Source organism: Ambystoma mexicanum, chromosome 10 (genome assembly GCF_040938575.1).
Source record: "Ambystoma mexicanum isolate Mex_15411 chromosome 10, UKY_AmexF1_1, whole genome shotgun sequence".
NCBI classification, from domain to species: Eukaryota; Metazoa; Chordata; class Amphibia; order Caudata; family Ambystomatidae; genus Ambystoma; species Ambystoma mexicanum.
In genome coordinates this window covers 100,838,608-100,866,205 of record NC_090932.1, presented here as the reverse complement: position 1 = coordinate 100,866,205, position 27,598 = coordinate 100,838,608, and the positions used below count along the sequence as shown (strand labels likewise).

Sequence of the window (27,598 nt, the reverse complement as noted above, 5' to 3'; positions counted from 1 at the left end):
CGTCTCCTGATTTCCCTGTGGAAATCTCCCTCCGAGGTGCATCTGAATGTTGGCATGTATGCATACGTTGGTAATGCATCCTCATGGGGTCCCTTCGAGCTAGCCTTATCTAGCAATAAAAAGTGCCTGCCAGCGTTAGTTCAATGTTGCCTTCAGGAAGTGAATGGCTTAAATGCAGCTATAGATGTGCTACAGGCGTGATCAAACATTTCTTAAGGTGTGCCTTAAAAAAACATTGACCAAATGTTCCCCTATGTGGCGGTACTAAATAAGCATTTGCCAGGTACAGCTATAATATGGCTACATTCTCACCATTTTTCAGACTTTACCATTTTATTGGTACATAGGAAAAGCCCGAACTGCTGGCATTGCCAATGCTTGCTCTTGTTTACGTTCGGATGTATATTGTTTGGTATTATTTAGTCCATTGCTATTCTGAATCCTTGGCTTTGAAATGGCAAAGGCGTTAGATAAATGTGCCAAACTGTAAATAATAAATAAAGAAATGCAGAGATACCTGCATACCCTCCCACCTGCCAGAGCCTCCCCAGCTCAACTTATCAGTGTGTGCACCAAAACAAATATTCTCCTTGGAAAACCCAGTGCAATAAAGGGCAGTCCTTCTTCACTGTTCTTCTCCGTATTTGTTTCATCTTTAGTACCACGCTAAATAAGTGCGCGATGACGTCAAGGCGCGTAGTGACTGCGTTTTGAGTGCCCTTTGGCGCATGCGTAACAAAGGGTAGTCGGGCCGGTGTTCTGTGGAGCGGCCGCTACGGGCCGCGGAGGAGGAGAAGGCGAAGGCTGTCCTCGGAGGAGCCATGAGCGGTCTGGGCTTTGGGGCCGAGCCGCTTAACGGCATAGAAGGCGGGGACGTGATAGACAAGATCGACATGTCTCTAGGTAAGACCAGGGTCACCCATTAACTGGGAAGGTGGGAGTGAGAGGTTGTTAAAGGGGCTTTGCATTTTTGACATAAAGGGGGCGTGTTGGGATAGTCCATGGAGGCGGGTAATGACTTAAGAGCGCTTGACCTGTCACAGCTGCTGAGTATGAGGTGGAACTCGGATGGAGCATCCCCCCACCCCCATACTGCCGAATGGTTTGGTCCTCCAAAGTCTGTTAGATATAGGAATGTGCCATTTCCATAGAAATGAGTGCAGTGGTAGTTTCACAGCGCGCATGCCGCGCTCCTAAATCAAGAATTGGGCATACGTTGCGTGCTTCGTGGTCGGTTGTCATGGTTCCTGCTGCAATGTAAACGAGTCATTGCCTAATTGTTGTTCTCCAGGGGATATAGGTTGTATGTAATGATACTATGCTACTGCTACCATACAAGAGAAACAAAAAATGGAGGGACTCGGCTTAAGAAGGGATGCCCCGAATTCTATCCCACTATTTTTTTTTAACAAAAAACACAGTCCCTCTCTCTTAGCACCAGATGAAAGGGTCACAGCAATCAGCACTGTATGAATTGCCAGGTTTACCACATGTATCTTTATTATTTCATAAATGATTTCAGTTTCTTTAAAAAAAAAGACTATTTATATAGATATTCTATATAAAAGACATTGGTAAACAACGGAAAATAATGTAACGGAAGTCACAAGCAATGTGACACCACTTTACCTCTAGTCACTAGCACAGTATTTGATTTATTTTTATATTTATACCGTGCACTGTCACCACTGAAGTGGTCCCCTTGTGCTCTGGCGGATCTGAAAAGCAAGAGGGCAGGTAGGGTAAGTTAGTTGAAGTGAGCGGGAGAAAGAGCAAGAGAGCTGTGATGTGCTGTTGGCAGCTTCAGTTCGGTTTACACCGTTTGCTGAGCTTAGGGGTGTGTTTCGGTTTGTAGCCTTCATGTGCTGTTGTGCGAGGCTATGTGTAGTTTGTTTTGTTACCTACTTTCACATTTCTGGTGACAGTTTTGGTTTTCAAACCTTAAATCCACCATAACTTTATTGATTTTGTGAAAATATGGCCATCTGCTCCAACCACAAGGCAGTCGGGACTATACTGCACTGATGATCCCTAATTACGGTGAAACCAGGTATGTAGTTGTCCTGGCAGCCTTGCAAATGTCTGTCTTGGGTTGATTAAGCTATGTATAAAGTAGCACTGCGCTCTTAGACAAAGACAATTTCCTGGAGAAAAAGGTTTGCATTTGAGCTCATTTGCATACCCACAATGCCTTGCTGTTGTGGCTTAGAACTTGAGTTGAACTTCCAGCAATGGCTACTAGGTAGCATTGTGCAATGTGAGACTTGGCTCAAATGGACTTCCCTACTTTCACGTTTCAGCTGAAAGTGTTTTTTTCAAACCTTTTTAAACCCGCCATAACTTTCCGGCTGTTGGTTGCAAGCTAACCAGGAGCTAAATAGCTCCCCGCAATTTTGAACCATGCAACACATCTACACTGCAGTTTATTTTATTTTTTTAGCTGAGCACAGCTCCTGTCCTTGGTGCAGCCGGAGAGCAAGCATGGACATCTGGTGCAGCTGGAATGAGTGCTGAACCCCATAGTGTGGTGCTGGTGGGAGAGCCGAGAAAGAGCTCTGTAATGCAGTGTGCTAGTCCTTGTGTCCAGTAGACCTAGGGATGCAACACAAGAACATTTGATAGAGGAGTGAGAGCAGAAACTCCAGTGCTGTAAAATAGAATTTGCCGCATCTAAGCAGTCTAGAGTCAAAGCAGAGTTGGATCCTAGATTGCAGCTTGAGTATCGAACTGCACCCTTCGGCCACAGCGCATGAGGGGAGCAGGGCGATGAGAACGAGTCCAACAAGTTGCATCATGGGGCCAGAGTGAGACTGAGACCCTTGTGCTGCTGCAGGAAAGCGAGTGGCCTGCAGCTTGTGCAGGGCATTGGTCTACAGACTTAATGCTGCATTTCCATATACTTCTGCTTGGTCAATCGGACCCCTGAGCCGCAGCACAGATGTAGTCTTCCACTTATGGATAGCAGAGGAATACTGTTTGGCTGCAGTATTTGAAATGATATTTTATTTATATCGCGCTCATACACAAGTGTTTCAGAGTGCAACCGGGCAAAGGGAGGGGAAACAGAGGAGAACAAAATGAAAACGATTTTAAGAAAGCGCAAGTGCATGGGAAGGGGGAAAAAGGGGGAAAGTCCATGGAAGGGGGGAGAAGTGGAAAGTGCGGAACAGAGGAGAGAACAGAATAAATATTTATAAATAAAATATATAGCTAAATAAGGGCGATGAACAGTGGTAGTGCTGCTAGCAAGTGCCGAGTGCTAGGATAGTCGGATAGGGTATCTGATAAGTGCATAAGAAAAGTGGGTGGGGGACTACTGTATGGGTACAGATACAGACCCTAGTGCAAGTGGTGGCCCGGAGCCCGCAGAGGAGGGTGGCAGGGTGAGCAGGTACCTGGGCCCGAATGAGAGGGTGTACAGTGCCAAGACAAAGAAGATCAGCAGGGGAGAAGAGGGGCAGAAGCAAAGAGGAAGGTCTTGAGGTGGTTCTGGAACCAGAGATGGTTTCCCTCAAGTTTCAAGGTGGCCAGGAGGCTGTTCCAAAGGGAAGCCCCTGACGAAGACAGAGATCTACCCCCGGCTCGTTTCTTTGAAAAACAGACTCTGAGGGAGTTGGAAGTAGAGGAGCGAAGGGCTCGAGAGGGGAGGTCTTTACGGAGGGATAGTGGAAGGCATTTTGGACCCAGGCCTCAAAAGCCTTGTAGACGATGCAGAGGGTTTTACATTTAATCCTTACATCCATCCACTGGGAGCCAATGAAGGATTTCAGAGCTGGAGAGATACAATCCCAGGGCTTGAGGCAAAGGACAAGTCTTGCAGTCATGTTCTAGAATAGTTGTAAAGGGCGGAGAGAGGAGGCAGGTAGAATTAGAAAGAGGCTGTTGCAGTAGTCCAACCTAGAGAGAACCAGAGCTTGGGAGACAGTGAGCTTCTGGGGGAACGAGAGGAAAGGCAGAGTACCTCTAAGGAGGTCCAGTAAAAAGTTTGACTTTTTAGAGACCAGAGATTTGTGCAGAGAAGGAAAGTGTGGAGTCGTAGATAACCCAGAGGTTCTTAGCCTCGCAGGTAGGAGGAGGGCCAACGGAGGCCCGCCATAGAGTGAGGGCAAAAGATGGTGAAGGTGTACCAATGAGGAGGATCTCAGTCTTGTTGGCATTTTATACAAAGATTGTTGGCGGCACACCAATTTTGAATGGCGGTTAGCCAATCAGAGATGAGGGAAGGAGAGGAGGTGGTTGAGGGAAGCCTGAAAATTACAAGGCATAAAATGAGCAGTGTCATGTAGCAATTTGCTATGCAATTCTGTAGATTTGCTAATTAAATTGGCACTTGTACAGAAAACCTAGCTATTTAAGTTACCCTGTTCAATGAAAGCACAGATTGCCCTGCATTCCCCTCTTGCCTTTACGGCTTCCCCCACCCTCTTTTCTCTGTTCACTGCAAGTTCAAAAGGGCTAGTGGAGAGAGAGAGTGCAGCAGTTTCCTCCACCCTTAATCGCCAAAGACCTGTGCAAGTATGACAGCTAGAATGTGTGTGTGTGTGTGTATATATATATATATATATATATATATTTTTTTTTTTTAAATAATTGCAAACCATAAGTAATTGGGATAATATCTTTAGTAAGCTAACCATATCCTGTCTGCCAAAGACAAGCCTGCTAACTTTGTTCATTTTTAAATGCAGTCTTTGGAATCCATTTCTAAAAATGTAATTTGTTAAATAATGTATAATTACAGTATTGCTACTGTAAAACACTGAATTGTCTCCATGCTTTATAGTAAAGTGTAGGTTTATATTTAAATATCATAGTGTCAAAAAACTATATTTCATTTTGTTGGGTAAAATGCATCATATTGACGAGTGGACACTTGAAAATGTGCATGCCTTTGATGGCAAACCCAGTTGGTTATATGCAGCTTGAAACTGGTGCTCAACTCGTGAGCTGTTCCGTACTCCTTGACATTCTGTCTTTACACCCTGTTTCTTTTTACCAGCTACCCTGAAAGCGAGATGGTCGCTAATTACAATCTTCCAGCTAGTTTGCCCAGTTCACTGCCCACTACACCATTCACTCTGCTTAGTCTCTTACTGGCTTTCCCCTTACATTATGAATAGACAAAGCTAACTAGATGTGTATGCATAGCAGTGACCAATACTTTCATCCAGTCTGTTCATCTATTTATCTACTGCACTGGCATCACTGTAATTATCCTCGAGAGCACGCTTTGCTCTAGGATCATGATTACATTATGACAGAAGTTAAAAAAACTCACCAGGTCAGAATTATCTCACTAATGTCTTACTTCAGTGGTACACACCACTGGGGCATTGTTCATTTACATTTGTATGCCACAAGTAACTTCTGGTGGTGTTAAACATATTAGTACAACATTGCTAATCAAATGGGTTTGTTTGCTAATAAAGAATATTTAAATTAAAAAATACTGCTTATCCATTTTGGAAAACTAATTTATGCCTTGAATTAGTTGGGCATCATCAGCATAGCACTGGACGTTTGAGCAGGAAATGGAAATGCTGTAGGCAAGAGTTGCTAGGTATTGGTTAAAAAGCCAGGGTGAGAGGTTAGACCCTTGGGGAACACCACAAGTAGAGAGGGAGATAGATGGCCTGATCAGTGATACCCATGTTGTCACAAAAGACAATTGAGCAGGGTGGTATGGTTGACCGTGTCGAAAGCAGAGGAGAGATCAAGTAAGATGAGGAAAGAGGGAATGTTAGAGTCAAGGTTGGAGAGCAGGTCTTCGCGTATGTTCAGGAGAGCAGTTTCAGTGCTTCTGGCCACTCTGAAGCCAGATTGGTTGTCATGGAGAGAGCCATCGGAGTCGGAATGGAGGTTGAGCTGAGAGATGGCAAGCTTTTCCAGGAGCTTTCCCAGAAAGGGAGTAATGGAAATTGGGTGATAGTTAGCCAGACCAGAGGGATCAGCTGATGGTTTCTTGAGGAAAGGATGCACAAGGGAGTTCTTCAGAGGGGAGCGGATAAGATCCAGAGGCAAAGGAGAGGTTGCAGAAATCGGCAAGGGCTGGGGCGGGGGTATCAAAGTTGTCCTTACTGGTTTTAGAGGAACAGGGATGGACCTGTTTTGATGAGGCTTTCATAGATCAGACTTGTCTAGCGACCTCCTCCTGGGAAGAAAAGAGGAAAGGAGGAAACAAAGGGAGGGGGAGTAGCTGAGGGAGTGTCAGCAGGCCGAGAAGGAGAGGAGAGGGAAGGGGAGTGGATGAGAGAGGGTGGACAGGATGTCCTGGGTTTTGGAAATAAAGTGAGAGGCAAGCTCATTGCAAAGAGCCTGGGAGGTGAGGGGAAGGGGTGGAGACTGCATCAGGGTTGGCCAGCTCCTTGCAGATTTTAAAAAGTTCGGCCGAGTTGTTAGATGCCGCTGAGACACAGGCTTCAATGTGGACTCTTCTTGGTGCGGACAGCGAGTCAGTATTGCCTTTGGAGCAGGTGCCAGGCCAGTTTGTCAGAGGATGAGCAAGAAGCCCTCCATTTCCTCTCGGCCTCCCTACACTCCCGTTTAAGTGTAGCTAAGTCAGTCATACCAACAATTGCACTTGGCTTTGGACTTCAAGCGGATCCTCATGAAGGGGGCAAGAACGTCAAGAGCAGAGATAGAGGAGTAGGACAGGGCTGTGTCAGGGTGTGAGTCAGCCTGGGGTGGAGGAGGAGGAGGAGAAGAAAGGGCGGGGTGGGGGGGGGTTGCGGCGAAAGCCTCGACTGACACAGGCTTCATGGGCCGGATGTCCGAGAAGGTCAGTGGCAATCTTGGCGTAGGCTTGGCTTGAGGGGAGGAAATGGCAAGATGAGGAGAGGAGGCAGTGATCACTCCAGGAGCGAGGAGTGGTGAGGGGGGAGGGGGCAGAAGAGATAAGACATAGTTTGTGACCAGCAGAGTGAGTCGGGCCGTAGGGGAGGATAGAGAGGGTGAGTGAGTCGCAGAGATCGTGAAAGAGCATAGATGAGGAACATGCAGAATCGAGATGGATGTTGAGGTCACTGAGGAGGAGGAGAAGTTGAGTGGTTGAGGCCAGGAGGGAGGAGGAGAGGTCAGCCCACCCAGAGAGAAGAGAGTGGATTTGACCAGGGGGCCGATAGAGAGTAGCTAGGAGAGAAAGAGAGCCTGCAGATAAGGCATTCGAAAGAGGAGTAAGTTTGAGTGGGGATGATAGAGGCAGGAATCCACTCGGGGGAAGATCAGGGCTACACTCCCTCAGGGCCGGTTGGATATGGCGGCTGAGAGCATCTTGTAGCCATCTGGGAGGAGCGTCAAAACTCGTGACAGAGCTGGCTGTGGACCACGTCTCGGTAAGACCGAGCACATCAAGGTCAAGTTCTTCTAGGAGGTGGCAGATGTCAGAGGAGTGATTGACAGCCGAGCAAGAGTTTAGAGTGGCAAAATGAAGAAGGTTGCCAGCCTTAAAGACCTTCCGGGGAGGGGTGAAAATCGGAGGTATGCGCTGCGGAGGTGGGGAGGGAGCTTGAGAAGGGGCAGCGGAGGAAGGAAAGGGGGGCAAGGGAGGGGAGTAGGGGACAGCTGGCGATGAGAGGAAGTTGATGAGGTGAGGGAACCGCCTGTCAAAGAGGAGATGATTAGCTTGAGGGCCTTGCACCATGACAGTGCCATTTAGGTAGATATTAATGATGACTCTGGAGGAGTTCAACGAATCCATGAGGGCTAACCAGCGGGTGCCACCATTGATGGGAGAGGAGGAGGCAGGACAGAGCATAGAGATCATATGAGGTGTCCAGAGATCAGACGAAGGAACAAAAAAGAGAATGTCAGTGAGGGTTTGTCTGGCAGAAGTGATAGAATAGGTATCGGCTATGGGGAGACCTGGGGTGGAAGCCAAGGTATCCTTTTTAAATTTCTTCTTACCAGAATTGGTGAGAAGGGAAGGATAGTTGATAGAGAAGCAATTGGAGTAGATATGATATGGCATTTGCAACGCGCCTATACACAAGTGTTTCAAGGCGCGAATGGGAGAGACGGAACGCCATGGGCAGGTAGAGAGAGGAGGTAGTAGGAGAAATATGAAAGAGCAGCGGTATCGAACAGTCACTGGGCTAGCAGGTTACAATCGAGGACCAAAGTAAGACGAACAACGCGCCCAAATTTGGTTTACAGAAACGCGCCCAAATGTGACTTTCGAATGTAAATGCTAAGGCACAATAGGTAGAAGAAATTAGGTTTGGGTTAGAGGTGAGTGATGAAACGAGAGCAAGGGAATACCAATTGGAAGAGAAGAGGGGAGAGTGTAGGCCCATAGAGGGATAAGAAAGTGTAGACAGAAGGAGGGAACTGACCAATGGAGAGGGAAGTAAGAGAGTATTGGTAGTCCAGTGTCATAGTTGAGAGAGTTGGCAGCCCCAGGGAGGGCTAGGGTGCGGTAGTTGCTTCATGTAGCGTCCTGTGAAGCAGACGGGCCTTCGGTGAGGGGGGCTGGCTAAAGCCTGCCAGTCCCCAATTGGCCCAAAAAACACATAACAGACCAATAGCATCAAGGAATGGATTCGGCTTGCAACCAGCAAGTTTGCACAGTCAATTGAGTAATACGGCAGACATCTTAGTATTGCGTCAAGGTTGTTATGTGCAAGTAAGGTCCATGCACAAACGAATCCAGTAACACATTTCCGAGGCAGACTTGATGTGCTTATTTCCCAAAAATTGCAAAAATGTCTTAGACTTCACTATTTCTGTGGAGGTGCAATTATTCAGGGAAATGCCCTACCTGATGCCTGATGACACAACAGCAACACGGCCCTGAAATGAGCTCTGCTCCGAGTATAAACAGCTGGCAGGATGGAGGGATGGTAGGCTTTGCGCTCGAGGATGATGCAATCTGAGAAGTTGATGGGGGTCTTTAATAAACTACTTCTGACACATCTACCTAACCAGGGATTGGAGTAAAGGCTTGGTGGACAGAAGCTGAAAGTAGTCCCCGTTAGCCCACCTCTTGGGAGTGAGTTGCTAGTGGGCAGCGCACCAGGAGATGCAGACTAAAACTTTTGTCCATTGTATGTGACCCCTTATGTTTATCATATAGATGTGTCATCACTGACCCCCCTCCTTTTTAAAAATAGTTTTTATGCATGTTCCCAAACACACCAAATGAATACCATATTGATGTTTCTATGACATAAGTTGGCGTGAGAAGTCAAAAGTACCCGTTGGTCTAGGCAAAAGCAGGAGCCTAATAGCTCCCAGCAATTTTGATCTCTGCTGAAGAGGAAAGTCAAACATTGCACATGTGCAGTAATGCAGAGGATACTCGGTATACTGTCTCCGCCAAAACCCTTATTAGGGCTGTCGGATCCTTACTGTTCTGCCAGTGATGGTAGTCTTTTTGTGGCCTTGTTGCCATATCGGCCCAGAAGTGTCACTAAACACCTGCAGGTCGTGATCGCTCGACTGTTTTGTAATGAATTGGGGCAATCCCTAATTGAAGATTCCTTTGGGGTATTTATTTTGTGTACAGTTATGACTTTCATTTAACGTTGTGACGTTTTTGATAAATGAACCATCTGAATTTCTCCTTGCAGTACACGAGGGGGCGAACGTGCATTATACTGACGCTCTGTGCAACACAAACACCACTCGGCTGCAAAGAACTTTGCACTGAAAGCTGTAAGAGCGTTTTCTTATCATATTGTCTCCATTAAGGCAGCCAACCTTTACATCTTACAGAAACTGATCTCGCTAATGTCCGTCTTCAGAGGTACACAAACATGCTGTATTGTTGCTCATTTTTTGTCTTTAGGTACAAATAACTTCTGGTGACATTAAAAAGCAGTAACAAACTGCTAACCATATGTTTGTTTGCTAATCTGGCCAATTTTAAGTAGCAAACTCTGCTAATCAAATGATTCCTTGTATACTGCCTGCTGGCCTAACAGGCTGGTTCATGAGGCTTGTTAGCAGGGAATTCTTCTCTAGCATAACCACTGCCTTCCATTTCATGGGCTACAATTTGGAGCTGAAGTGTGGCAATGATGGCTTGCGCATACAATATTGCTTTTAATTCATGCCATCACAGAAACCTCAACCTAGTGGACTGGCTGATCTGTGTAATTTGAGGCTCTTTTTTTTTAAAAAAAATGTATTCTGCCAGTTGATCCTGTGATAGGATTCTCGTGCTTGCTGAAACATGGGACAATGCGCTGACTAGGATTCCCTAAACTACTGTTTTAGAATATTTTCATCAATTTGAAAATAATCACATTCTCTGAGTGATGGTGGCCTCCTGTAATTTTTTTGTTCACCTCTTGTGCGCTCTCCCTCCTCTGAAATGACATGTGGCCAAACTTTGGCATCCTTTTGTTCTGATGTCACAGGTGTGAATATCATGACTGCAGCCTTGGTCCCAATCCGTGATCTGTGCTGACCTGCCTGCAGTCACCATACAGCTGCCTTCTCTGTGATGCAGCTATGACATGTCCTTCAGGAAATCATCTTTGGGGTCCACCAATGTCATAGGTTGTCTTGGTTCAATTTTATTCAGCTTTAGTGTATTCCTTTGCAGACCCTACATCTTTGACAGGGAACTGCAACATCTGTATGTGGTGATTCTTAAATCACGCTGTGGACTCTTAGTTCTATCTGCAGCAGTCTCCAATGTATCTTTTGGGTCCTGAGACTTCAACTTGGTGTAGTTCTTTCATGCTGTGTTTTCAGATGCAGTCCCCTTATATCTCTGGACACGTTGAACAAGCTGATCTTTAAATATAGCTGAAATCTACTTTTTTTTTGTTTGGTTAATTCAGGAGCTTTATAAATGTTTGTTGAAGGGTGCGTCTTCTGAAGAACAAGAGCTCTGATGCAAAACAGTGTTTGGACCAGAAAACTGACGTGGTGGTGGGGAAGCAAACGTGCTTTAATGTGAAGGAGGGCTCCCGGGAAATGTTGAGATCAAGGAAGTGGCACAATTATATATTTGGTGCAGAAGGTGGTAGTTTAGTCAAGCCAACGGTTGACAGCCGAGTTCATAAGGTGGTTTGACTTAATAGTTATGCATTGTATTTGCTGAGCCAAATGGAAGGTAACATGTGAAGTTTGTTGCAAGTCATTCGGTTGATGCAGAGTTGTATGGCCATTTATTTTTATTTATGTATTTATAAAGCACCGGCAGACCACGGGCATCAGGGCGCAAACACTGACACAATTGACATAACAGAAGACTGGACGGGCAGAACTAAAGCATCCGAGGTAGGATGGGGCTTTTCAGTTGAAGAGAACATTATAAAGGATTTACTTAAGGATTTCGGATCAGGGTCAAGTCTGAGGGTAAGTGGCGAGGTGTTCCAGAGACTGACTGGCTGCTTTGGCTAGAAAAGATCTGCCGAGGTCCTTCATGTGTTTTATCCTGGGACCCTGTATCAACCCTAAGCTAGAGCAGAGGGATGTGGTGGGTTGGTATGGAGGAACCAGTGATTTGAAGTATTCCAACGTGGAGCCAAAAAGGCGGCGGTGGACCAGGGAGGCTGCTTTAAAAGCAATCCGATCCTGGATCGGCAACCAGTGCAGGCTCCTCCTGAGATGTGTGATCTTCTGGTAGTATTGGTCGCAATTCGAACTGCATCATTTTGGGTCACCTGACATCTCTTAAGATTGAATAAGGAAGCGCCTTTTGAGTAGGGAACGTGCCTTGAGTAGGGAATTGCAATAGTCTAGCACGTGCAACAGTGGTGCAGTTTCTCTCGGACATGTAGGGGCAGATGTTTTTAAGGAGGCGTAGGTAGTAGTTGCAGGAGTGGTTCACATGGGTAGAGTGGGCGTCTGCATTTAAGGAAGCCTCCAACTGGACCCCTAAAGGTTTTTTACTTTTTGAGTTTTAATTACAGTGTCTTTCTGAGCGAAGTTGCTGTAGTAACAAGTTACATGCACAATTTGTCCCGGGCCAGTTTGGATCCGAAGATCATTAGCTCTGTCTTGCTGCCATTAAGCACGGGCAATTTTCAGACATCCAACTATCAATGTGAACATAGATGTTAGACAAAATTCTGGAATCTTTAGCGTAAATCCCACTGATTTCCAGGATGATTTGGGTGTCATCGGCATAGTTTGTAAAGGTGACACCCAACTTGTCGAGGAGATCGGAGAGATTTGATGTCTACATTAAATAGCAAAAGAGAAATAGAAGCACCCTGAGGCAATCCACCATGCGGAGGAGGAGAAGGCGGATCCCCACTGTATTCTGGATTCCTGTCCAGTGAGGAAGGACCGGATCCAAAATGTGGACTCCTTAGAGAAAAGACATAGGTCCTTTAAGCAGCTAAGGAGATGTTTGTGATCAATGAGATAGAACGCTGCAGAGAGGTCAAATTAGGATCAACATCCCAGCCTTTCCTCCGCTGTGATCTCCAGCATTGAGAGCAGTCTCTAATGAAAGTAGGGCGAACGCCCAATTGTTGGTTATGTAGGATGTAGTTGGATTCCACACATTTTTGTAAGTGACAGGTGGCAAATTTGCCACACATTTTTTTTTGTAGAAATTGACAGTTTGTGATGGGTCTCAGATTGCTGGGTTTTCTAGGGTCGATGTTTTTCTTTTTTTTAGGATGGGGGTGATTGTGGCTTTTTAAATGACATTAGGAACGTAATTTTCCCTAAAAGAAGCATTGACTAGCTGGGTCAGAAAGGGGGCAAGTAGGTCCTTGTGTTCAAAATTATTTTAGGTGCTAACAAATTGTATGGACAAGAGGTGGGGCACATAGAGGACAGCATGCTGGACATGTCCTGAATGGAAATTGGTGAGAAAGAGAATTCTTGAGTCCCTGCTTTTTAATTTGAAGGTAATCACGTTTTGTTGGGAGGAGGTTGAGAGCTTGGCCCGCTACAATTTTGTGTTGAGCATTTAGAATGTTTGCCTCTAAGGCAGTCTGTATTGTAGAGCAATCTGAATTAGTAGAGTGAAGGAGATCTGGGAGGCCTTAGGTTTTTCAAGAGATTTCAAAGAGCTTCCCGGTATGGTTGGAAGAGGGACTCAATTTGGGTGTTAAAGAAGTTTTAGTTTTCCTGAATCAGTGATTTATATATTTTATCGACTTCCTTCCAGTTGGACCTGGTATCTTTAGAATGCTGTTAAGACACCGGGCTTCTAGTGCCTGCTTATGTTTTCTGGTGCTCGCTTATGTTTTCTTGGGAGCTTTAGTTCCGTTTTCATAGGAGCTGAAAAGTCTCTAAGTTGTTCGGAGAAGGTGGAGACCATGCTATCGGCTGAATCATTGGGTGTTATTACACATTATGATACAGGACTGTAGGTCCTGGTGTGTAATTCTTTTAAAGTTGTGCTCAGTCACTGTTTTTAGGAGGTTGGGGGGGGGAGGGGGCTTGGGTGAGGGAAGAGGGCTCTCGATGTTATATGTAACAACAAAATAGTCTGACCGGATGCATGGATTAGTTAAGATGTTAGTTGTGATGTTCGTTGTCACCATCCAAGTCAAACATATTGTTTGTATTTATAGTTTCGTTTATTTGTAATTTGAAACCTATGCTAACCAGGGAAGATTCTAATTTGATGGCTTTTTTTTATCCAACTTATTCCCTCTCCACTTGTTCAGATCTCTCAAGAAGAGCGTGGCTGAATTTGGGCTGTACAGGTTGTTTAGAATGTTAATTTCGGGCGTGGGGTTAGGGGGCCTGTAGATAAGGACCAAATGTATACGATTGTTAGTTGTAGTCATTTATACATGTAAGGTTTCTCAACAAGAACATGAGATGGAAACTGGGAAGAGACCGAACTCAGTTTTTGCGATGATGGCCACTCTGCCCCCGTAGCTAGAACTGCAGTTTGCGCTGAAAAAGGGAAGCCTGAAGGAACTGCTAGATTAATGATTGAACTTTGAATCACTACTTTGCGTAAGCATCTGATTCGCTTTGTTTATTCATTATTTAAGAGGAAAGAAAGGGACTAAGGAGAGTGGATTCCGTAGCAGGCAGAGAACTGGGTAAACCAGGTGGAATATTGTGGTCCTTTTTTTCAGGGTACCTTGGATAAAGCAACAGGGTGATCATATGTCAAGGTGTATGGGTTCACTCGTGAGTTGAGCACCATGTCAAGGTGTATGGGTTCACTCGTGAGTTGAGCACCAGTTGCAAGATGACTGCAACCTGCAAGTTACAGAACTAGTTTTGCCATCAAAGGCATTTGATCATGTACATTTTCAAAAGTGTTCACTCGTCAATATGATGCATCTTCCCCAACAAAATGAAATATAGTTGACACTATGAAATTTAGATAAACTAACCTAAACGTTACTCTAATGAATGGAGATGATGCAGTGTTTAACAGTATCAATAGTGTAATTATGCATTATGTAACTTGCATGTTAGGAATGGAATTGCATGACCTGTCTTTAGTTGACACATACTGGTCTTTGCCAGACAGGATAGAGAACGCTTAAAAGTATCATCCCAATTTACTTCAGGTTTGCAATTATTTGAAAGAAATTCTTGCCTAGCACTCGCACACATGCCGTTGCCACTTAAGAGTGGAGGAGATGATTACTGCTGCACTCCATTAGCACTTGAGGAAGAAGACAGCACTGAGGACAATAGAGGAATGCAGGGCCACTTAAATAGCTAACTTTGCTACACAAGTGTCCATTTGAATAGCAAATTGTTATGATACACTGCTTATTTTATGCCTTGCAATCAAGTAAGTCTTCAACACACTTCAATCAAATACAGATGCATTCATCCTATGAATCGCACTGCCTATACCCGAGCAGGGGGGCTGCAGCAGTATTTGTAGACCGGTGAAGACTGACTTGGTGCTGAAGCGCCGGCGCTGAAGCTCCTCATGGTTCAGTAAATGGATCCCAGGGAATCCTGGGTAGTGTAGCTCAAGAGTGAGATTTGTAAGCTCGCAAGTTGATGAATGAAGCTACTGCAGATCGGCAGGTCCCAATGAGAAACTTGAATAGATGATTTAGAAAGGACCACCTTGTCCCTGGCACTGGCCTTCTTTTCGGACAGTTTGGAGTAGCCAGAAGAGACCAGGTGGTTGAAAGGGGGGGGTGAGGTGGCAGCAAACCTAGTTTCTGTAATCATGACTTTTAAAGTTATCAATAATTAGATTGTAAAGGGTGGCTCACCTAGCGTTGATACTACTTTTGAAGGCTGTTGGCCTGATGAGTGTTTAATTAGTATGTTTTTAAGATTATGATGTAGGCGAAAGGGTGCAAAATGGTCACAAGATGGCATTGTTTTGTGGTAATATTTTGGTGACCTGATGTTCCAATGAAAAGGATTGGAAAAGGCCATCCAGTCAATTAAGCTGGGAGAATGGCATGGAGGCAGTAAGGTGGCAGGCCGATGTGGCCAGGGGAGGGGAGGGGTTAGGGGTGGGAAGCTAGTTTACAAACTTTTATTTAGGAGGATCCTCATATGGGTCTGATAATGTGGTAATGTTTTTTTTCCCAGTTTGTTGAAATTGACAGTGTTTTAATCTGTGAGTGTGGACGAAAGGATTTTCACGACAGTGTTGGACTTCGAGATTGTGAACCTGCGCAGTACAGATTGGCACGTTCTTAGCTCCTTTTCTCTAACAGTTCCTCAACAGCGGTGGCGAAATGCGAGCTCCTGGGAGAGACTAGCTTCTCTGCTCGCGAGCATTCGCGGCATCAGTAAGGTGTGCGAGCCGGGCTGAGAGCCGTGGTGGGGGGGCCAACCCAACAGCACACCTGCTACAACAGGTAACTTTTAGGCTGTAGCACCGTACTGTTAAGCAGAGCTGTGTTGTGAAGCCGTTGTGCTGGCTGTATTTAAGTTGGTGTCTGTATTCCCAGATTCCTGGTGGTGGCAGCCCCTGAGCTCTTTGAATCAGGCTTTTCTTAAGGGACGGCTAAAGTAACTACTGTGACTAATTTAGTGGTAAAAACCAGCAGTTATCTCCACTCTGGGCTCTCATTGATAGAAACGGGAGTGAACGCCCCAGACCAATGCTTAGCATTTTATAACTCTGTCAGAGTGGGTGCCAAGCCCCTTAATAAAACATGGCTTTCTGTGGCAATTTGTATTTCAACAAAAATGTCTTCTGAAGCTCATGGGCTAAAGATGGCTTTCCAACATTTCAACAGCTTTGACCAAGCTGAAAAGCAGATGGAACCTTGACAACGGTCCATTTGGTTTCCACTGCACCCCCATAGTGTTTGCTGGTGTGGCGTGCTCACTGCCAACAGATATACACGCATCGCTGCCATCTTTGCAGACACCAACCCGAGACATTGGAGTTAATAATATCACTAGTCCTACTCTGGATTCTTTTTAAAATGCCACCCATAGTGCATGAATGAACGAGTCCTCTGCACGGAGCGTGCCTGAAGGGGTTGGCTTAATGCATAGCGGGCACAAGCTGTCAAACCTTAAAATAACTACAGGGAAATCGCCACAAAATGTTGTAAACATGAGAACAAAAACCTCAATCTTCTCATGAACTCTCCAACCGTTGAAGTGGAAACCCGGAATGGAGCTGAAACTGGCCCTGATGGAAGCATTGACGTGGGAGTCCTCTTAGAGCATAGCAAATTAGGTTCAACCAATGACACATTTGAAGACTCCATGATGCTGGACACATCTTTCTTGTGGCTTTGCATAAATATGGGTGATTTTGGCAACTCGTGGTGGAGGGGAGAACATAAATGATTGGGAGTTATGCAAGAACCCACTATAGACCAATTCATACAGTGGGAGAACCAGGAACTACTAGACAAATCCTTGTGCTAGGGTATTGGGCACACACTCCCTTTAAACCAATCTTTAAGTCAATCCCCATCTTCGGACAACAAACTCCCAAACCCACTCAGGATCGGTGTGATCCGAATACTCTTCCTGACGTCAATTGTTTGAGTTCGACTTCCATCGCCGCCTTACATCTGGTGCTCCAGTCAATCTTAACCTTATTTGACCAGGTTAGCGTAAGGGGCGGTACTGACCAATTGATCTCTATTGCCTGAAACGTGAACTCCCTGAAGGGCAGTGTACACAGCCTCAAGGAGGACTTTCGAGGGACTTGGGTCTGGGTGTAGGAAGACTTGAGGGACTTTCAAGAAGTGACCGTAATGAGTTTTGCAATGAACTCTTTCTGAATCGTGGTCATGAGACTTCTGTGGGGGTCTTTATAGGCTTAATAATACTCCCTCTAACACCCTTAAATGTCCCTCCCATTCCTATGGAAGTTATCTCACAGTACAGTTGGAACCTGTATTGATTGCTCGTGACCTGGAGTTGTCCCCGAACCAACCATTTACTGAGAATGTGACAGGCGAAGCAGCGAAGAAGGCAAAAAAGAATGGTCATAGAGCTCCTGCTTCAAACGATTCTACTGCTTCTGTAGATATTAGTGAAGTCAAATCAGAAACAATGTTGTTTGAGCTGGGTCAGGAGGTGACGACGGAAGAAGTCAACATTGACGATCCAAGCCTCTAAAAATCGTGGGTGATTTGTAGAGGGAGAAAGGGGCGTAAAGCTATTCATTGTAAGAAAACAAAAAACGTAACCATCGGTGACCTACAATAGGCAGAAGTCTTCAAAAACATTTTTGAATGATCGATCAGACTTTGATGAGAGATTATGGACCTCACTCATGGGGTGCCTCAAGGGCAATACACTACGAGATTTCTTTTCAATTATCATATTCTCATGCTACTGGAAACCATGGCCACTAAACCTCTTAATAGAGGGGTTTGTAACTTTCTCAAAAGTGGGAAAGAGAGGGAGACCGTGGTGGCTTGCTCATTGCGATAGACCTGAACTTGAACGTCCAATGTTTGATGATGGAAACCTTCTGACTACATACTTGTAGTTGCGGTCTGTACAGTCCCTTTTGGGAGGGAGTTTATCCATGAACCCTGCTTCCCCTAAACTTTCTGCAATTCTGGAAGGAGTGGGCACTGTGATGGCAGAATGTTTGGAGGCAGGACACCGGCACAACATCATATTGGAGGGGTGAGGGGGCCCTCAACCTAGAGGCCATCATTCGCACATGTCCCGTTGTTGCGAAGTCAGTGCGGCTATTCACTACAACTCCTGGTTCTACGTGGTGTTCTTTTATCATTTATTATTTAGGCTGAGTGGGAGGGAGAGACCATTTACAGTTGGCATGGGGGGGGCGAGCATGGTCCTGGATCAACTATATATTTGTTTCCCACGAATAAGAGAATTTTTGTCTGCCAATGAGATTGGTGTATCAGCGACCATCTGGCCTTGAATCTGGTCATCAATCTTCATGTAAGCTTTAACGCCCCCAATCTATCTTATGCATTTCTTGAGGTTGATGTGGAGGGTGGACGGTTTGGATATGGGGAGGAGGACAATCAAATGGAACACTTCCACTTGTACAAGCATTACTAGAGTGCTACACAGGAAACTAGAGGCTCGGGGAATCGCTGAGTGGTGAACGATAGAAACTTTCAACAAGTTGATGCTGCAGTGTCTTAGAGTGGTTAGAGGCCGATCGGATACCTATGCAAACTTATGACCATAGGATTGTCAAAGCAAAACAACAAAGACCACATTTGAGGGCCTTGGGGAAGGAATATCATACCCCAGAATCGTATCTGAGGGTAAGGATAGAGAGTAATCGTATTGTAAGAATTACTTTTAAAACCATACAATTGAGCAGGCTGAATGTTGACAACTGGGAGATGCTGGAGCAGCTGTCACGTCATTCTATACATTTCTGGACCATAATCAATAAGAAAACGGCAATTTACGTGCCAGAATTAATCTGTCTGATTTTGGAAAACCTGTGGGTTGAGCCCTTTACTAGCAAATATGCTTGTTCAGCCGTGAACCTAGTGTGGGAGCTTCAAATCTTTATCCCTTGCTTGTGGACAGAAGAGGATGTAGTAAGGGCCATTAACAAGGCCAGGGCATCTCGGGCACCGGCCCAGCGCCTGTGGTGCTCAAAATGGATCACCTCTTAGGGGCGGGTGTGTTATGTCCCTTGTTTAAGTCTATCTGGGAGAGTCATCGGGTGGCCACCTCTTGGGTAGAATCCCTGATAATTCCTATACTTAAGAAGGGGAATGCTGGTGACTCAAACAACTTCAGACCCATACCACCACACGATGCCTCAAGCAAAACTTTCGTGACCCACTTAGTGAGAGATATTAATGCTGCATTTGTGAGGCTGTGGCTTATTTCCCGCTATCCAGTGGGATTCAGAGCAGGAATGGGTACACCATTTAATGCTACCATCAGAGTTAGATCTCTTCTCCTCCCGCATGGTTAAAAACAACTTGCTGGTAAACAGATCCAAGTCTAAGATGTTATCTTCTCCGTGTCCAAATCAAAGACCACGTTTTGGATCGCTGGAGATCAAAGATTTGAGAGTTTTGAGAACCCGTTAATTGGGCTATAATCTAACAAACATCTCTTCTATGTTAGAAACTAGGGAAGGGCTGAAGGCTAAAACGAAACTGCTGGTTTCGCCATTAAAGAGGTCTACAGTTTACTCTGCAGATTCTCTCTGTTTAACAAAGTACTACTTGGCTAAGGTGGAACCTATAGCCTGTGACTCCTTACTGCTAGAACTGAGAGACATCCTTGACTCCATACAGGGTATGATTTGGAAGAAGACCGTGAGTTTGCCACAAGGGTTAGTCAATGTGATCATCCAACGTCTGATCTCATTGGGTTCAAGGTAACGGTGGAGGAAACTGACATGCTATGATCAGATCATTGGGCCCCCCACTCACTCATTGTAAAAGGACCTAGGGATTATTTGTCCTCATGAGATGGGTTGCTTTGCTGGTTCTATTCAGAACGTCGGTGAATACTGTGCTGGAGGAAATTGACTCCTCTGGGGAGGAATTGGTGAACAGGCCGGCCATGACAAAAAAAATACCTGCTCATGGTAGAATGGAGTTGCACAATACAAAAGGTGGGGGCTTACCTACCCGCCCTATAGGGAATATGCGAACTTCATCAGAAAGAGGCAACTTGCCTAAATACATCTCCCTGTTTCCATCGCCCAGAGCACAAAGCATATACTTGGTTGTTCAAACTGAACATATTGCACACTTTGGACCATATTAATAAATCTGCTGGTAATCGTACGTGGTCTTCTGTCTGCCGACTATGTAGGAAATCTTCTACAGAGTCATTGAAACATCGAACGCTCTTTTGGACTAGCCTGATAGAGCGTAGAACATTTTACTTTGGGGTTACCTGGGCACCGAGGGAGAGACCTCGGGAGATGTGTTCCAGGCTCAGCACATGTGGGAGGGGAAAACACTTCACTTGTTTTAGCATTGTATAATTTTTTTTTAAGGAGACACTTGAGAAGCTTGAACACTTATGTATGCTTTTTAAGGCTGTTTTTATACGTTTGAAAAATGTTGCTGTTTTTGTGAAAAGCTTGCTTTGTACTTTGTCCAGTGTCAAGCTGTAATAGAATGTAACGCAATAAAAAATACATATATATTTTAGTTTACCTCCCCACTCCCACTATACTGCATCAATCTGTCTTCCCATTGCTTTCCTCTTTAGCAGACTTAATTACATTTGAATGTTCTATTAAAGTTGGTTTGAGGGATTGCATTTTTTTTCTAGTAGACTCTTGAGCAGAAAGCTCTCGGGTTTCATATCTATCAGCTGATTAGTGACCTATAAAAGTGAGGCATCTGGAAGACTGGTCAGGTTGTTGCAGTCTTTTCTGGATAGAGGCAGGATGCTGCAAGACGACAAAGCTGTTTGTCATCACCCAGAATTGATGCAGGAGCCTCGTTTCTGCGACACGAGAAAATGCAAAAAAAGGCAGTGTGATGCTAGCCTTTGCCCGGGACATACCCACGCCCGCAGTAAGAGACACATCAAGCATGAAAACAAGGCATTCTTGTGTGACGAATGAATAAGGGACATGTGGTTCGTATTCACCGGACTGTGGCTAGTTTGGTATCGTGGAGAGAGCCGCAACTTGAGGGGAAGATTGTCACATGGGTAGGCCAAGGAGAACTGTACCGGCATAACATGGTATTTCTAGGCCATGCCGCTCAGTTGCAGGATTTTATTTGTTGGGAAGCATATTGTTGTAACCAACTAAATGTATAGTCTGTTCTATGCATGATTCCCATCACTGAACGCTGAAAAACCTGTGTTCTGGGGTCACGTTTTCAGGACCTCCATACTGTCCGTTTTTCTTTTTCTACAGCTGTACGAAAAGGAAACCAGATGCTTGCTTCTACCGTGGTAGATTAAGCACGTATTCACAACTTTGATACTAAATCAGCCGATTTAGTGTTCCAAGCTGTGAGCAATTTGAGAGAATTTAAAAATGAGTGATGCCGTTTTAATGAATGTCTCTGTTCCAGTTTGATTCCACTTCAGAGAGGAATGAGAACTATGTTAAGGGGCCACAATGAGAAGAGCATGTGATGGAAATGCATACATGGACAAATGATGCCAAGCAATCCATGCTTGGTACAGCAAATGTAAATCGGGGGAAATGGTACAAGATGAAGGGATGCTTTGATTTCGTGTCCTGTTAAATTCTAAATGAAATCTTTTGTAGAGGTGACTGCATCTTAACGGAGTTGATGAGGGGGGGGGGGGGGTTAACGTTTGGGTGTTGTGATGCTTGTTGAAAAGGAGAGTTAATACTTGGTAACCGTATTGTGCGCAGAAGGATAGATGGCTATATGCCTTAATTATCAAGCGTCAGATTATAATTGGATTTATGTTAAGGGTGTAATTGATTTGTATGCATCTCTGGGTTCTATGTGATGAAACTGACCCCAGTTAGACTTGCAGTTTTGATTCCAGTATTTCTTTTTCTTTTTAAATAATGTGAGGGGTGGACCCCACGCCCTCTCCCTTACCTACACACATTTGCATATATAGCAAATTATTCAAGTTGCAAGCTACTAGCCAGCCATAAATAAGTCCACCTCAATTTTATGCCTACACACAAATATTTCTTACACAAAATTGGGAAACGTTGAAGCCAAGAATTCATGAATATGTAGAAAGATGATACAATTAATTGAGTAGTGGTTGGTAAATATTGGGCTAAACTCACTACCTGGGTCATATGGCTTCTGCAATCACGACTAAACGGGTTTACATACAGTGTAGAAATCACAATTAACGGTAATAACTAATTGCTGGTAGCGTAATGCACAGTAATAGTTCTGTGTAATATAGTGTCCTCTTCCAAGATGGCGGGCTGTTCTGTTGCAACAGGAATCTTTGGGTGAATTTGTGCCTTTTATTAATTTAGTGTGTATCGGAAGAGATATATGGAAGTTTGGAATTATCAGCACCGGCAATAATGGTTGAAACAAATGGGTAGAGCATTGTTTAGCGACTATTAATATCTGGCTGCAATGCATTTACCCCTTCCAAGATGGCGGGCCTCTTTGTGCGAATAATCACTTCTGGGTGAATCTGGCGTTCTCATATATTAAGAGTCAGAGGGCCGCTGACCAGAAATCGATGGGAGGCCAACCGGCGAGCATATATAGGTGGATTCTGTAATGATAATACTGTGTTGCTTTATTATGTGTAGGTGATGGAGCTTTAACAATAGTGGTCGCTAAGTGTCGTAGAGATGGTAATGATATGTATGGGGTGTTTTCATATTTCAGCTAAATCACAACACTGCACTTGTGGGTTATCTTTTTGAGGATTGAAGGTATGTAAATCACTGCAGTGCTGCTAGTGGTGGTACATATTGTAGGCATGGCCAGTTGGACAACTAATGATGGTTTGAGGTTATGTAATGGACATAATTACCCAAGATTGAGTTTCAGCAATGAAGTGAGACAAGGTAGGCTAAGGTGCCCCCGGATAGATGTCTTGCAATCTTTTGCTGGTCAAGTAACGATACAAACACTGGTTCGGATTAATTGGTACAATTCAGTAAAAATTCAGGCACCTTTTGCGCTCACAGAAAAAATGATCACCAGATAGAATAATCATGATCAGCAGGTACATGGAATTGCATGAATGAGCATGCATAAAGATTAATACTTGGCGCAGTGTCGCCCAAATTTGGTTTTATTAAATATATCTGTCACAATCAGAGCGGATCAACTATTGGCGAATATGTTTCAAGTAATTGTAATTGTTTTATATTGACTATCTTTTTTTCTTTTATCTCTTACGTTGTCTTTGACGAACTGCCTTGGTTCTAATGTATTGATACCGTGGATTAATTGTTGCTACCCATTGTTATTGAATATGTTCTGTTGGATCTCTGATTAATTGTATTTGTCCCCTCTTCCTCCTTGGTTGTCTTTTTGAATCATGGCTATGGCCACAATATTTTGGCATCATGCTTAAGGGACATGTATGTTTTTTTTAATATAATGGTGTCAAATGTTTACTTATAATGTCTACCTACAATTGTGGCAATGCACCTAATTGGGGGGTGTATCGCAGCCTGGAAAAAGACCTGTGGTCGAAACGTGTCGGCTGTTCTTTGTAAACAAAAGCTCCCAATTGCTTATCATAAACTGAAATTAGCAGTGTAGTTATGTACTTTATTTTTTTATTTTTAGAAATAATTTCGTACTCTCCAAGAGTCGAATCACTAGCCACTCTGCAAATTTCTAAGTAATCAAACTGCTCTCTTATGTGTACTCTATTGGACTACATAGCTATTTATTCAACTTGGTTTAACCCCTAATTCTCAAAAACGATTACTAATGTGTTCTTCTTGATTGGAGCATTTTTTCACTGGTATTACGGTTTGTCTCTTTGCTGCAGCACAGACTGGTAGTTTAGAAATTGGGATGTTTACAACATTTAAAAAACATATTTGAAGTATGGAAGCTTTTGAGTTTTTATACGTGGATCCAGCTTTTGTTTCCTTCCTATGTCCGTGAATAATCTGATCTTTTAGGGAAGGGAAACCTGTACAAGTAGTACTGTGGAACACTGACATGTGCCTAACTTGTAATATTTTCTAATGTTGAGCTTGGGATTGTTTCCTTTAAATGGTCTTTGTTTTCACAGATGATATCATTAGACTGAACAGGCAGGAGGAACGGAGGCGGAATGGTGGATTCTATCCATATATGAATGGCAGATTCAGACCAGGCGGGAGCAGGTGGGGATTCCGACAACAGAAAGGTATTTGAAATGCTGACATAAATGCTGGTCTTCCTTCTGTACGTCAGTTGTGGTATTTTTGTGTAAAACTGAGGTTTCCATAAACTTATACCAGGGGGGAAATAAAATATTAAGTTGCAAGCTACTAGACGGCCATAAATACTTAGACACAGCATGCAATTTCTTTCTCAACAGGACACAAATATCACACGCCATTGGCTGGTGGCGAGTGCAAATTTTGCACCCTGCTTATGCATACTGTTTTTCTGTTGTAGTTTATAAACTGAGCTACAGCTGGAATTGTTTACAAGTTATTTTATTACACTTAATTTTAGGCTCTTTTGAGATTTAAATTGGTAGTGTGGCTTCTTTTTTTGTTTTACATTTTCTTTGTTTAATCATCTATTCAAACACAATGCAAATGTATGCCAACACCTGCAGGCCCATTTTTTTCTAGTATTTAGAGATGTTTTCAAACGAGAAAAATGCACCGCCCACTCACATACCACATATAAAGCACTAATGTAGCTTTAGTTTTTGACCTGAGGTTCAACGCCATCCCTTTTTTCTCTGGGATGGGAAGGGGTGGGCGTGGAGACTTTGCCATGTTTCTGGTCAAGACTTTAAAAGTTATCAATAGCAAAGCAATTTTTCTATGATATATTTTATTTGTATCCCTCCCATACACCAGTGTTTCAGAGAACTACGAGGCAAGGGAGCTGAAAGATATTACTAGGCCCAGCGACATTCATAAAGTGCAAATGCAGGGGAGAGGGATGTGGGGGGGGTGCGAGGGGTAGGGGAAGAATGGAAAGTGCTGAACACGTGATAGAACAAATAATGCGGCCAGCAGGTGGTAAGTGCGAGAATAAGGTGTAGACAAAGGGTGTCTGATAAGTGCTTGAAGGGGATTGTAGGGTAGCAGATACAGACCCAAGTGCCAGGGTTGCCAATAGGCAGTGCGGGTGTGTGGCTGGGAGGGCAGGGATCTAGACCCGAAATCGAAGGGTAACTTGGTGCCCGGTGCCAAAGCAGATTAGCAGGAGGGCGGAAGAGCAAAGGCAGAAGCAAAGAGGAAGGTCTTGAGGTGCTTCGGAAACCGAAGATGGCTCTCCTCGTTTCAGAGGCAGGGAGGCTGTTCCGGAGGGAGGCCCCAGCCGAGGAAAGGGATCTACCACCAACTCGTTGCTTGGAGAAGCCACTGACCCTGAGGGAGTTGGAGGAGGGAAGAGCTTGAGTCGGAAGGTATTTACGGAGGGAGAGTTGAAGGGATTGTGGGCCCAGGCCCCAGAAAGCCTTGTGGACAATGCAAAGGGTCTTGAATTTAATCCTTGCAGCCGCTGGGAGCCAATGAAGAAATTTCAGGGTGGGAGAGATGGGGCTTGAGGCCAAGGACAAGTCTCACAGTCCTGTTCTGGATGAGCTGCGGAGAGTGGTTGCAGGCAGATTTAGAAAGATGCTGTTGCAATAGTCCAGCCATCTACTGTACCATCCAAGCCTGGATGGCTGAAAATTGGCTATGCCTAAATAGTGACAAAACCGAGCTTCTGCTCATTGGGTCACCTACCATACTGGGCAACCTCAACAAGAAATATCGCTCCTTCATCATCGATAATATACCCATCGCTGTGTCCCATACAGTAAAAACTCTGGGTGTCTACCTAGACTCTAATCTCACCATGAATAGACAGGTTAACGCCATTGCTGCCTCTTCAGCATACTACTCAAAACTGCTTAACGCAGTAAGACCCTTCCTAACGACACAGAACTGCCTTACTATCGCTAGAGCCACTATCGGCTCAAGACTGGACTACTGTAATGCTCTCCTCGGAGGCACCTCCAGCAAAAACATTGCCAAACTCCAACTTGTCCAGAACAATGCCCTTAGGGCTGCCACTGGATTCCCAAAAAAGGACCACATATCGGGCCTAAGGAGACAGGTTCATTGGCTTCCTGTCAAACAGAGAATCATCTTTAAAATCCTCTCCATCACTCACAAATGCCTCCATGATCTGGCACCCCCTACCTCGCCCAGCGCATCGCCTTCCCCACTTCCACAAAGCCATCTAGGCTAGCCTACACCAACTTGATCACCAAGCCCAAAACCTGCAGAGTGCGTGCAGGGGGCTCCAGCTTCCCAGCCATCGCTGCCACCCACTGGAACGCACTACCTTCACACATTAGGGTAATCGACTCTCACCTAGCCTTCCGCAAGGCCATCAAAACCAGCCTGTTTGTCTGAAATGTCAGGCGCCGTATGCCCATCTGTACTCTGTAACCTAGCACATATGATGTAACCAAGTAACCGCATGTCCTAATCTACTCATGCCTACGTACACTCTCATGTAAACAGCGCCTCAATGCCTTGGGGCTGTAGTGCGCTTTACAAATGTAAAATAAAAAAATAATAATAATAAAGGCAATCGGAGCGCTGGAAACAGTGAGCTTCTGTAGGAAGGAGAGGAAGGGAAGAATACCTCTGAGGAGGTGCAGTTGGTAGTTACACTTTTTGAGACGTCAGATGTGTGGAGAAAAGGAAAGCGTGGAGTCTAAGATGACCCTGAGGTTCTAGCCACTCAAGTGGGAGCAGGGAGAGGGCCAAGGGAGGCCGGTCAGTGTGACTGGAAATGAAGGTGCAGGTGTGCCGGTGAGGAGGATCTCTGTCTTACTGGCGTTAAGGCAGAGGTTGTTGGTGGGGCACCACTCCTGGATTGCAGACAATCTGAGATGAGAGAGGGAGAAGAGGAGGCAAAGGGGAGCCTGAAAACAAGTTGGGTGTCATCCGCATAGCACTGAAAGTTTGAGCAGAGGGCACCAATGCAGTGGGTGCCAGGCATTGGTTGAAAAGCCAGGGATAGAGGTTAGACCCTTGGGGAACGCCACAGGTAGAAAGTGAGATAGAGGAAAGGAAGGACCCAAGTTGGACCTGGGAAGGTTGGTTGGAGAGGAGTCATCCAGGCCAGGGCCTGATCATGGAGGCGATTGAGCAGGATGACATGGTTGACGGTGTCAAAGGGAGAAGAAAGATAGAATAGGATTAGGACAGACGGGATAGTAATCAAGGCTTCTGGCAGCTCTGAAGCCAGACTGATGGCCAGGGAGACAACCAACAGAATCGATGTGAAGATTAAGCTGGGAGATGGCCAGCTTTTCCAGGAGGTTGCCCAGGAAAGGAGTGATAGAGATTGGGTCGATAGCTGTGCAAGAGGGGTTGGCTGTGGGTTTCTTGAGAATAGGGTGCACAAGAGAGTGCTTCAGAGGGGAAGGCAAGGCTTCAGAGACGAGTGAGAAATGTTGTGCTCTGTTTGTGGTGAATTGTGTGGCAAGTGACTTTTTAAGCCTGATGTAATAACTTGCAGCTTGAAATGTTTACCCCCTGATTTCATAAATTAAAAGAGATGGAGGCAAAACTTGACGATGACCGAAAGAAGCACAGAGAAATATGGTCTTTGAAAGATCATGAACTGAAGACTTTTTCTGTAAACCAAATCGACACTGGAAAGTCACTAACTCAAGG

General features: G+C 44.8%; 1 protein-coding gene across 2 annotated transcripts in view; it reads left to right on the top strand.

Moving 5' to 3' along the window:
* The first annotated feature begins 698 nt into the window (after window positions 1–698).
* The window catches only part of FYTTD1 (forty-two-three domain containing 1), a 493,848-nt gene continuing 466,948 nt past the window's right edge, over window positions 699–27,598 (top strand). The window contains exons 1-2 of one of the 2 annotated variants that reach the window (XM_069617583.1): window positions 699–903; window positions 23,986–24,102. In XM_069617583.1, coding sequence (XP_069473684.1) covers window positions 822–903; window positions 23,986–24,102 — 199 coding nt within the window. In that variant the 5' untranslated portion in view covers window positions 699–821. The remainder of the gene's footprint in view (window positions 904–23,985; window positions 24,103–27,598) is intronic. The other variant, XM_069617582.1, reaches the window with a different exon arrangement.